At 45.3% G+C, this 12,963-nt stretch overlaps 1 protein-coding gene across 1 annotated transcript in view; it reads left to right on the forward strand.

The window, feature by feature from the left end:
- The first annotated feature begins 554 nt into the window (after positions 1-554).
- Positions 555-12,963, forward strand: part of LOC119445348 (protein RCC2 homolog) — a 39,708-nt gene continuing 27,299 nt past the window's right edge. Inside the window, exons 1-4 of the mRNA XM_037709658.2 lie at positions 555-930; positions 991-1,096; positions 9,981-10,112; positions 11,024-11,526. Coding sequence (XP_037565586.1) covers positions 607-930; positions 991-1,096; positions 9,981-10,112; positions 11,024-11,526 — 1,065 coding nt within the window. The 5' untranslated portion in view covers positions 555-606. The remainder of the gene's footprint in view (positions 931-990; positions 1,097-9,980; positions 10,113-11,023; positions 11,527-12,963) is intronic.

Below are 12,963 nucleotides of genomic sequence, written 5' to 3' on the forward strand. Positions count from 1 at the left end.
GGTCCAAAGGTTATTTTTTGACTCGGGCGGCTCTGACGTTTGTATGCGCTGCGCTTTCGCCGTTCAGTTTCCGTTGACCAACCTCCGGTCACTTCGCCTGCCGTGCTTGCTCGCGTCAGCGTTTTGACAGTGCTTGTCTGAGGTCATCGAGTGTGATCTATTCATGTTTGCTTGTGCGCGCTGACACCATTCTTGTTAATTCAGTGAGTACGCGAAGTAAGCGAATGTGTCCAAGTTTATGCAGCCCATAAAAAAAATTGATATCGCAATTGATGCTTCGCCTTTCGGGCGAAACTGCGACTTTTTTTGTAATGAACCTCTCCCACCTAACCTGCACATAATAATAATAATAATAATAATAATAATAATAATAATAATAATAATAATAATAATAATAATAATAATAATAATAATAATAATAATAATAATAATAATAATAAATTATAATATGCTTTCTGCGAGGCAAAAAGAAGCAAACAAAAATTCCGATCTACTGCTGACCGGAAGGCCGTCCGATTAGGAAGTTGTCGATACAAGCGTCGGGCGCGCCTCGCGAATACAAAAATATAAACACGCGTGCATGGGTGCATCAAAACTCGACACGAGATGTCAAAGCTATCGAGAGGCCGGCATCGCGCTGATGTCCATACGCGCGGCCACCTGGCGCGGCCTATTTCCAACGGTCGTCGGAGCGGGCTCATCGCGTCGTCCTCTCCTCCGGCGGGTGCAGAACAACGGTCGCAGCGGCACAGCAGCAGCGGCACACGACTGAACATGGACGGCGAAGCGGCGAGCGAGGCCAAGCGACCGCGACTCGACGACGAGGCGAGCCCACCGGCGGCAGCGGCGGAGGCCGACAACGAGCAGCAGGCGGACGACGCGCGTCCCAACGGCGACGACGCCGCCGCCGACAAGGCCAAGCGCGGATTCGTGAGTGTCCCCCCTTTTCTGTCGGCTACGGCCAGCGTGTGAACCCCGCTCTCGGCGCAGCGCGTCGAGGCCACGGGCTGTGCCGGCACGCTGCTCTTCACCGGGGGCACCAACTGGGACACGATCGGCCGCAGACCCAAAGACAAGCAGAAGGCGGCCGCCGCCGGTGAGTGGCCTCCTTTGTTGCGCCATGGCGCAGTACTCACGTGCACAGGGTGCCAACCGCTGTGGCTTTTGAACATTGCAAGCCGCGTTTCATGTATGGATTCACCACTCGAAATACTCGCTTGGTGTACTTTTTATTTTTATTTTGGCGGCTTCTTACACAAGCTACGTTATTCGCTGCGATCCCTGTGCCTCTGTGCCCGATCTGAGCTAGAAAAATGAGCATGGCTGGTATGCTCTGTTTCGTGAACCAAAGGCCAAGAAATAATAGTTGCTGCTTCGCGACATAAGGGGGGTCTCCCTTTTGTTCTTGCCTGCGGGAGCTAAAATGTTATCCATGTTCGCGTGCAAACACGCCCAACACACGGCAGTGCTACAGTACTTCTCGAGCTACAATTAGAATAATGTTTGGGTTCGTTGTTGATTTAGTTTGGCACCTAGGGAGGATGATAAGCCAATTTTCCACGCTGACTAGAAATGTATTTAAGAACGTGTTTGAAGCAAACTAGAAACAGTGATAGATGTCAGTTCTTGCGGGACTAATTCTACTGAACCCTTGCTTCCCTTCATTCATTGTTTTTGCCGAGCTCTGTGTCCCTCTCACGTGGGTTAAGTCTCTGGTTGTTCATTTTGTTACTGCTTGTCGTTCTGAAAATCCTGCATGCTAGCAAGTTCCTCTGCTTAAATTAGTTCTGAACTATTCGTAGCATTATTATATATATTGCACTACTTACAGGACTAATTATATTTTGTCACAAGAAGTTTTCAAGCAGATGAGAACTGTTGCAAAATAGTGTTTCTTGAAGCAATGAAGTGTCCACCACATTCCTGCCCCAACCGTCTTGCTTTGCCTCTTTAGCATGCTTGCCACTTAATGAGGCCCTGTAATAGAAAGATCTAGCTTGTCCAAAAACTTCATGCAATTTTTGGTTCACCGGAGAGGTGTATGGCAGCAACGCTTGTAGCAAAATCTGGTGACACTTTGTTTAACCAATACTTTAGAGGTGATAGAGCAAGCGCCCTCCTCATTCAGGCCGGGACAGGTTCTCTCCTGACACAGCAATGGCAACACAAATTGTTCAGGCCAGAGCAAATATGTTGCCTGTGCAGTGCCCCAAAGGAGTCATTAACACATATTCTCCAGGAATGCCAGGGGTACTCAAAATATCCTGTCGCACACCCTGCCCGAAATCCTTGTGCTCAGTGATTCGACTGAAGACCAAGCCGAACTGTCAGAGGCAACAATTAAAGAGACACCTGCAGAAGTGGGAACGGCTCTGCAAACACACTGCAGAGACATGGGCCAGTATTTTGTTGCGATGCCTTTCCTATGCTAGTGCCTTTTCGCACTTTTCGCGCTTGATCAGTGGTCAGAGCGGCGGTCCACTCACAGGATCAGCCGGCCGTGAGCGGTGGATGATAAGACTAGTATAGAATAACGCATCGCTACAAAATACTGGCCATGCTCAGTCAGGGATGAGGGTGCATCAATCAACACCGCGTGCAGGCTTGAACAACCAGTAAAAACACCACCAAAGCAAATGCGCTGCGACTCTTGGGAAGGCACCAAACCGACCCAAGGGGCCCAGAAGCGACAAACAGCTGACGAGCTGCTTGGGAATGAACATTGGCTTGGCTCAGACAGATGTAGGCATCACACAGACCGCTGCAAGAGGACATTGGTGAACAATATGGACTGCACAAACTAACCATAAACAAGAAGCAAAGTGTTCATGATTTGGTGAACTTCAAAAGTGAGCAATAACAACTTTTCCTGTGGCACTTAAAGCACCTGCCCTGTTTTGAAAGGGATAATGGACAGTACTTACTTATCACAATGCCTTAGACATGTTTCTGCGTTACACGAGTGTCCTTGCTGAAAAAATAATTAAAAGGCAACTTGTTCACGATTACACTGCTGCTGAAAATTGGAACACACTTGGCTACTGCAGTAATAGCTCGTGTTTGTCTGGTGGAGCTCTGTACCACCAGGTGGCAGCACCAACCCGCCCGCTCACGTTTTTCTCTGGTAACCTGGTATAGTACAAACAGCAAGAAGTTTCTGGATAAGCTAAAACTATCTAATGCAAACATTCTCTGCACAGTAGCTTGCTTTTTTTTTTTTTTTTTTTGCTGGGGTATGGAACCTCGTATATCTTTTTTTGTGATTATCACTGCCAAGCGTGGTTTTTATTTTGGAGTGCTGTGACAATGCAAGGTAAATGCAACATGCTATCACCTAGTATTGCAAACTGTCACTTTCCTACAGAAGCCCCATGAGGAAGTGCATCAGTTTGTTTGCAAGCTTTTTTACATCTATTCCACAATAAGCTACCATGTCCAGGGGGTTGGCCGTTTGTCCACTGCTCCCACATGTCCAGGGTATCGAACCGGAACTAAATCCCCCCCCCCCCCCCCCCCAAAAAAAAAGAGACGCATTATTTTTTGCTTGAACTGGAACATAAAAATTTGTTCACTCTGAAATGACACTGAAAGAAAAAAATAACGGTTTTCGGTTCATCTTGGGCACTTTTTCTCAAGATTTTTCTCCATGCATTGCCTGCTCTTGTGGCTCAACTGTGCTACCTCATTTGCACCAATACACACCATCTTCCCAAGAATTTAAAAAGTAGCAGCACTGTTAATACGGTTTTCCGCGTGTTGCATTGGGGGGCAGACTACATGTGCGTTTTGCATCGTATCCAACGTGCTGACTCGCCCGAATTTCATGTGTGCAAAGTACTGTAAGACAGTTGCACCCATATACTTGTTGCTTGTCCCCAGTATGACTGTGAATGGCAGACATTGATCTCTTCATTAGTGCCAATTAGCAACAGGCCGTTCAGTAAAAAAGTGTTACTAAGCCATTGGTCGGACAGGTTAATGACGGTACCCATCAAGGCTCTCTTAGAATATTTAGTTAACACAGGCCTACATTGAAGGCTCTTTCAAACGTTACTGGGCCTTTGACCGGGCATACCAATGAATCGAGGCTCTTTTAGAATATTTAGTTAACACAGGCCTAGCTGTGAACAGGCCCTTCGAACGTGAACATGTATATATAATTGCATCCTGCTACCTGTCCTCATTATCACTCCTCAGTTCCCTATTCTCCCTTTCCTGTTGAGCAGAGTAACAGGAACTCTCTCTCTCTCTCTCTCAGCTTCTCTTCTTCCAGCATTGATGTCGGTTCTGCATATTTTCTAACTATGTGCGGCTTGAAGGTTAAACAACAGGTGCAATCTTTCAGTGCAGCTTAGCAGCAGCATCTAGTTTTTGTTCAAGATAAATTTCTGCTGTTCTCCGTAATTCTTCGGTTATGCACATGAGCTTGCACCAGTTTGAACAGTTATTTTTTCGCGTAGTTGAACCGAAAGTGAACCGTTTTCGATGAAACGAAAACCGGGAAAAAAAATTGTTTCAACACTCTGTCGAACAAACTTTTTAATAGTCACAGACTGCAAGAATAACTAACAAGATGAACCAGCTGTTTCACTGGGAACCGATCAACGCTTAATATACTCTGCAGCCACTCTCAACGCCAAGCCTTTGGGACTGAGTGATGAGCAGCAGACACCAGAAGGTGGACAATGCTGCTACTAGAGCTCTGGCCTTGCTGCTACTACTTGACATCTACTAACTAGTGCTGCAGTGATGCCCTTTAAATATTGAAGTGGTTGACCAAGTAATTGGAGGACAGTCGGAATGGTGCGACCGATGTAACAGCGTTGCAACTGCTGTTCAGCAAGGTCCAGGTCAGTAACTGGATCATCCAACATAGTAATGCTGTGTGAGATACTCGTAAGTCATACCTCAAAATGTAGATGCCGAGGTTCATAAGGAGAAATGCAGGAAAGAAGACGTCAGAAAAATAAAGTGGTGGGGGGGTTAAGGAACCGAAACGGTAAACCAAGACGAGGGGGGGAACGTATCAGGAGCTATGTGGCCAACGGCAGAGGAGGACGCATGGCAGAAGGAAGGAGCCCAGCTACGAGTTGTGACGGAGAAGATGGAGTGGCTTGGGGAGACTACAGCAGTTTACTGGTGCTAGCGTGTACTATATTGGGGTCCAACGGGGTCCAACGCAGGCTCTCCGCTGAGGCTTTTTTTATTGGAAAGTTGGTGGCACCACTGTCGCTTTCTCCTGAATGGCTGGACTCTTGTCGCATCGGAGGCCCTACCGCAACTGCATGGAGCTTTGACAGGCGTTTCACTCTGCTGCATCTAGTTTAGATACTCGGTAGTGGCAACACTGATATTATTCCCCACCGATCTATTGTAAATAAAATAGAAAAAGAGCGTCGGAAAGAACGCAAACGATGCAATAACGACGGTGCGTCAAACAGACAACAGCTACTTAGCCAGTGAGCTCACCTCAGCCAATGGGCGCTACCAAAACAGTCGGAGCCAATGTTTATTGGCCGGAGCTTCAGAATATAGCGACGGCAGCGTCGCCGCAATTTCAACGTTTTTTGTTTCGCCCTCGGCGCTTGCCAAGGCGTCCGCTAGACCCACTCCTTCATTCTAGTACACTCTACTGGTGCTAAGAAAATATGCTTGAGACGATTGGATTTGCCAGTGCACACTGTCTCCGCTGTCAGCATGTGCAATTATAGCGTTCGCACGCTGTAGGGTGATTTTGTGGAATCGCAGCGCTTTAGGGCTACAATATTTTTTTATGCTATATATTTTATATATAGTTATATACCGTTAATTTTGCAATTAACCTTTAATAAAGTGAAAAACACTAAATGTGGCACAACATAAAATAACACTAAACAAGGTGGCTCCAAAAGAAATCTCTCTTGAAATACTCGCTGCACAAAATTGTTTTATCTCGTATTTTTTTCCAGTCAGCAGCTTTATCAGCCACAACTTTGGCTTCTTAACCTCCAAAAAATGGTTTGGCCTTTTTTTGTTCGATTTTGCGGGATTGATGCGCCAAGGCCATTCTTGCAAGCACTGAAATTTCGCCGCTTTAGTTGGGAGCCAATCGCAGCCAACTGGCTTCAAAGAAAATCTCTGTGGCAGGATAGCTGGGAAGCGCAAGTAGTAGAAGCCTTCTTCCAGTGGTGTTCCACTCGCTGTGGTGGGTTTTTGCATAGCAGTACATTGTTGCCAAATGTGGTGCATGGTCTGTGTGTCTCGCAGCCCCACTTTAAATTTTAAGCTTTACCAGGGTTTCTGAAAGGAGGCTTACATTCTGGCGCCTTCTTGTGGGAGCAATTTGCTTTAGGTCGTTGCAGTGACTCTGTGTATGGTGTTGAGTCGTTTTATTTCGTGCCACTGTTTGTCAAGGATTAGTCTACTATGACAATGACATTTAAAGTAGAAACAGTGTCAGCACCACTGACATGCATTTCCTCTGACACTGCAAAGCTCCAGTTTCCAGATTCGTCTCTCGTTTTAGTGTGTTGACGGTGTAGTGCACTCACATTTGGTAGTCTGAAGGCCCCAGTAAGTCGGGTAAACATGCTGCACGGTTGGAGGCAACAAAAACTAAATAGCTTCTAGTGGCGCTACTATCTTTGCACTAAGAAACATACACAGCAAATAAGAGTGGCTGGTCAGGCTTGTTGGAATTGCATTGCTCAAACTAAGAGCACAAAAAACACAAGAGGTGAAAAGCATAGTGCTCAACTTCCAACAAATTTATGTGGAAAATGTTTTTAAGAGAAGTGAAAGTTCTAGACCTCTAAACCCTAGAAAAAATAGTGACAAACCTCGGAACGCATTAAATAATTTAATTTAACAGCATTTCTACAGCCAGTTTTGGTTTCACTCCCAGGTGAATACTGTTTTGTGACGTTATGTCGCGGAGTGTGATCACGTGGGAGCGGGACACTGCAATGTTTTTGCTCCAGCTCGCTTGGTTGCCTCGTGTGCTGCTACTAGTGGTGGGAGCCAACATAGTAGCGTAGAGGACGACTGAGCGAGCTGGAGAGAGAGTCAAAACATCGAAAAGTCCTGCTCTCACATGACCACATACTGCGACATGACATAACAACACAGTAGAAGCGCGACACCGAAACTGACTAAAAAGGGGACTATATTAAAGGGGCCATGAAACACTTTTCTGACTACTCGTGGAACGACCTCACTATTCAAGTATGTTGCCTCACGACTCCTGGCGGAAAATGTTTTTCTAATTCTCTAAGAATGAGCAGGGTTAGAGGAAGCTATCGCACTGATGGGCGGCTTTCTCTCTCCTTTCGTCTCCACTAGTGCGCTCGAAGCTACACCGGGGAAAAGCCAAGGCGCCAGAGCCCTGCTCATAAGTTTAGTGTCTCAGCGGCGAGAGGGTTTGTCGCAGCACCCAGTGGCATCCGTGGTGGACTACGATACATGAAACTATCATGGGTGGACCGCCAGTCCAAAGATTCACTCTCTTTGAGATCACAGACATGTGTATATTTCATTTATTTAACTCAAAGTTAGCAACAATAGTATTACCCTGAGAATGTTTCCACGTGTCACGGGAGTTTTGAAAAAGGTTCCTCGAAGAAACACCCGCATACCGGATCAAGTTGGGAAAGGTGACAGGAAGAACTGCATCACAGTGCACTGAAAGATGCACTTCCAGCACTCGTGCAGTGCTTTCGCAGGAGCATTGTACTGAACTGTTTGGATGAATCCTACATTGAAACTGCTTTCTCGCTTTACATTAAAAAAATATATATTGCAAATCAGCTATCTAATACAAGTTATTAGGTGTCCTGCTGTCGAATGTACTATCCTTGGAATTTCTCGATGGAATGCAACATGTAATTTACAGCTCAACACACAACAGTGCCATTTTCTCAAATTTGGAACTTTTTTTTTTTCATATTTTGTGCAGGTTGAATGCCAAAAAATTTTTAGCCAATTACTTATAAATAAGAGTACCATTGTCAGGTAATAAAATGACAGTGAACAAAGCTAAAGTTTCTGTTTTGAAAATTTCAAATTATGCATTTTACTTTGACAAAATAAAATTAATGCCTGTAATAGTGGACACATATCAAAGTGTAATTTCCCTAAATTACCCATCAAATGGCTTGTACTCGTGAGATTAAGCATCAGTTTTTCCCATTTTTCCTTGTACATTATTATCACCTTTCGTTTTAAAATTTAAATGCCACTAAGGCAAACTGTTGCAAAAAAAAAAAACTTTTAGGAATGTACTTCCCTATGTGTAGTAATAGGCTACGTCTTTAGAAATGGAAATTGTAGAGAGTTGAGTTCACGGCCTAGGGCATTTGGCGGGGAATTATTATTATTCAGAAATATCAAGGGAAAAAATTCCACCTAGGATCGATAAGCAGGTTCTTTTCTTGAGTGTAAAGATTTTAATCAGTGGTTGCTGACTTTTTTTTTTTTTTTTGGTGAAGGCCTTTTGCACAATTTCAGGAAGTTTTATTTTGCGAGTGGTTTTTGTGTACAGTTGTTGTCCTATACTCGTACTTCATTATGACGTGATCACGCACACCGTAGAATGCAGACATAATGTGGATTGAAATTTTGAACGGCCTGCGTCATTTCACTTGATCTATTTGGACGCTATCTGCTCGCACTGTGTCGCAAGTGAGGATGAGTCTTCAGAAACAGCAAAGGCTTGTCTTTTATGGCCAACTTGGCCAGCACAAGTACATTGCACAGGCCCGCATTTGAGTGCAGAATGGACCCTTGACTTGGGGGTTGCATGCTTGAAGCATGAAATAAGTGAGTAACAATTTGAGCTTTTTGACAGTTTTCGTGTTAACTTTAGTGCGCAAGTAGGCTGCACACGCAGGAATGTTTGGTTCATAGTTACAAAGCAGCATTGTGTAGTGACTCGGCAAGCTTATGTACAACATCAAAGGAATATTGCAAGCAGTAAACATTGGGTAAAGCCAAGTCATAGAATAAAGTGTCCAAAGCATTAGTTTTAATAAAGAACACAGCTTTCGGACAAGCAACATAAGTAAAAGGATGTAGTAAGAGTACCATGTGTGCCATTACACACAGGGGCTCATTTATGACTAGCATATTTTAGTCAATAGCTGATAACAAAGTTGACTATGGTGTGTTGCATCAGGGTGAATGCAGTCTGGATACCACCTGTTCTTACTGTCTAAGGCACAGTGATTGTGGCGCCCTCTTTACCCTCACGCCAACAGGCAGTAGCAGCACTTGGCAAAGCGTGGCCTCAGAGACTGCTGGCATAGTGGCAGTGCAACTAATAGGTTGTGTCCAAGTTCACGCCCCAGCGACGGTTGCCTCTGAGTAACAATGAAGGGACACGAAAGAGAAACATTAAATAGTTTAGAGAAAGCATCCTTCTATTGTCATTCATAGTTTAGCTTGATTATTAGAAGAAAAAAAGTTACATTTTTTCTTATTTTGTAGCAAAATTCGAACGCCGCTACATCAGTGTGATGTCACTGATGTCAAAATAATTTTTCGTACTTGAGCTTCATTGATTCAGTGAAAGTTCCAATCCTTGAACTTTCCATGTTCAGTCTTTGGCCTCCTTAGGCAATGTAGCCCATTTTTAACAGTAAAGAATAAACTAGGTGCTAGCAGACGCCGTCAAGATGCACGGCGAGCTCGTGTAGGAGCTCTAGAGCAGCGTCACCATGCGTCTACAGTTTTTTCATTCTTCCTTGCTTGCCTAGCGTCTTCTTGCAGTAAGAATATATATATATATATATTTTATTGTAGCTGGGTAATTCACTAACATGGAAGAAATCGTTTTTCACTTTAGTGTCCTTTTAACAGACCTCAGTGGCTATGAGTTTGGGAGCTGCATGTGCTTCTGAAGCCGGAGACACCACTGGGTTTTAGGGACCACTCGTCTGAATTGTGCAGCAGCATTGTAAGTTGGCACAAACAAGTGTTCCAGCAGCATCGTCATCGTTACCCAGGTGGCTCCCAGGAGCGCAACCTGTGGGGCCCCCACCGGCTGGCCTGGCCACACCGGGTCAAGGCCGTCTTCTCTGGCTGCTCGGCTTGCCACACGGTGCTGCTCACCGAACAGGGACAGGCCTACACCTGGGGTCAGTTCCTTCTGCTCTTGCTATTCATTTTTGTCCGCACAAAACTGCACAGATGCTTTCTACTTTCATTAACCACGTCGCTCTTGCATTCATCAAGTTCATTAGGTGAAAAATTTCATTACAGTTGCATTTCCTCGTCAAGTGGCAGAAATATATTTACATGTCAGTCAGGGCTGGAACGCCTTTCGAAAGGTTTCATTCTGTTCACCACCGCAAGTATATTAACTCGCAATTCATCTGTGAACCATAAAGCGTTCCTCAGTGCACAGGCTTATCACTACCTGTTGCAGTTGAGACCACTTAGAAGGTAACTGCGTAAAACGTAGGATCGGATATAACAGGGTCACTTCTTACCCTTGCATAGAACTCCATACTGCTTATACAGTGCAGTAGACTTCTGTTAACTCCACTCCAGTTAAATGTAGCTTTGCTATATCCGAGCTTTCTATAGAGTGTGGCGTTCTTTCTTGAAAATTGTGCAAGAAGAACTGTACGAACTTACTGATAAGAACAAATACGGTAACTTATCTTAGCAAAATGACCCAGACGCAATACCCATAAAAAGTTGATTGACTTGCCTCCCCCCCCCAGCTGACCTGTAATGTGGAACCAGTGAAATGCAAGGTGAGAAACAGAAATGACAAATTGCTGGCTAAGATAAACCATGCAAAAAAGTTGTCCATTCAAGTCGGGTACATAGAAAGGTAACTTTTAGCCGATAACTCGCAATAATTGTGTTTCCAAGCAAATTCGAGGCTCTGATGCAGGTTGCGTTGCTGGCTGTTCTTTGGCATTCGATAAGGACTGTGTTGTCGCACGCGAAGAACCGTGGTGGGGCTCCCCTTAACAGCTCCACTGTGGTCCTCTATTGTTGGAAGGTAGAGCAGTGAATGGTGACGGTTGTCTTGCAGGGCGCAACGACAAGGGCCAGCTGGGCCAGTGTGACCTGAAGCGGCGTGACCTGCCCACCCTGGTGGACACGCTCAAGGACTCGCTGGTGGTGGCTGCGGCATGTGGCCGTGCGCACACGCTCTTCCTCACTGACCATGGCTCGGTGTTTGCCTGTGGGGACAACAAGATGGGCCAGTGCGGCGTTGGCTCTCAGAACGCCTCCGTCCATGTGCCGACGCGTGTCGCCTTCAAGCTGCGGCCAGCCGTGCGTGTTTCGTGTGGTGGCGAGTTCTCTGTGCTCGTCGACTGTCGGGGCCACGTGTACACCTTTGGCTGCCCCGAGTACGGCCAGCTGGGCCACAACACCGACGGCCGCTACTTCGTCACCAGCAACAAGCTGCAGTTCAAGTGTGAGCTGGTGCCTCGGCGGATCCAGGTGTTCATCGACCGCAACCGCGAGGGGCATGTTGTCTCTGTCGACGATGTCCACATTGTTGACGTGGCCTCGGGGCTCAACCACACGGTGAGTTGTGATCTGAGAGTCTGTAAGCTTTGTTTCCATAGCATGCGATGTATACACTCAAGGGAAGTTGCCGTATATTTTCCCTAAAATTCATGCATGGGCCACATCCTGTTTTGAAAATGCAACAGCCTCTTCACAATGGAGTGTGTGAATACTCGAATGCAGTGCAGTCCATTTATAATGACACCACATATAACGATGAGTCTCAACTTATGCATTAGGGCTATGAGAAAAAAACCCATATGTAAGAATATTTCATTCACTGTATATCGGATATAACAATAAAATGTTGTCTTCTGGATGTCATTTTTCATGCAGAATAATCTTGACATTTGCATTGCTGTTAAATTCCCCTTAAACGAACAGTGCCGAGACGGGGCATAACGTTTGCCTGCGCGAGTTTGTATCTGCCACTATTACCGCGTAGCCACATTGTAAGGACATTTAGGTGTTGGCACTGCGCGCGCGCGAGCCTCCAGAATATGCTTGGCAGTGCGGGGACGCACCGAGTAGCTCTGCTGCCAGCTGATAGATGGCACCACGGTCAGCGGTCCCAGCTTAGCGGCGCTGGCGGCTTGGTTATGCTCTGCCTCCCCTAAATTTTCGTTCATAGTGGAGTTAGTAAAGCTCAAAGCGCGAATGAAATTCGTTATTTCAGATTAAAGTGATAAGTGTATCAGGCTTAATGCTTCGCTAACGTGAAGGAGTGACGTGAACACGGATCGATCGGGCAGCACTCAAAGCCCACTCAAGTTATGCTCGCGCGCACAATTTGTTTCACCCGGTCTAACCGTTCATCCAAGCATAAAAAAATAAAAGGGTTAGCCCACGTGCTACCCCTCGATCGGAAGAAAATGGTGAATGCACCGGAAAATGTCGTATTTCATGCTTATCGCTGCTTGCATTCACACTTAGAAAACCATTCAAGCATCGTTGCGCGAATTCAGTGTGGCCGCGATATAAATTAAGAGATGAAACGGCGCAAGCTTGCGATGTGCAACGCACTAGAGCAAAGTGGCTGTTCGTGGCTAGAACTGAAGATGAGAATGCACATCAGCTATGTAAAAACTCTTTCAAATGGGAATTTATTAGGCGGGACGAAGGCAGGCGTCTTATCTTGGATTACAGCATCACTAATACAGTTTACTGGTGAAAACCTAAGCAAATGCCTTTTTATTTCAATTCCACTTAACATAGACCATGTATATTATTCATTTTGATTTTGTCCATTGAGGACTGAGTGGCTCTTGCAAGATCTAAAAAAATAGAACTTTCTTTTTTTTTTTAATTGCGTATGAGAATGTGCCAATGTAAGCGTGTTTGACAATGCATGCTACAGCCTGTCCACAAATACACGTACACACACCACACGATAATCCCATAAACCTTTTATTTCATTTTTTTTTTTTTTTTGCAAAGACACATACGAAAAAAGTT

The sequence above is a fragment of the Dermacentor silvarum genome, chromosome 3, assembly GCF_013339745.2.
Source record: "Dermacentor silvarum isolate Dsil-2018 chromosome 3, BIME_Dsil_1.4, whole genome shotgun sequence".
Classification (NCBI taxonomy): domain Eukaryota; kingdom Metazoa; phylum Arthropoda; class Arachnida; order Ixodida; family Ixodidae; genus Dermacentor; species Dermacentor silvarum.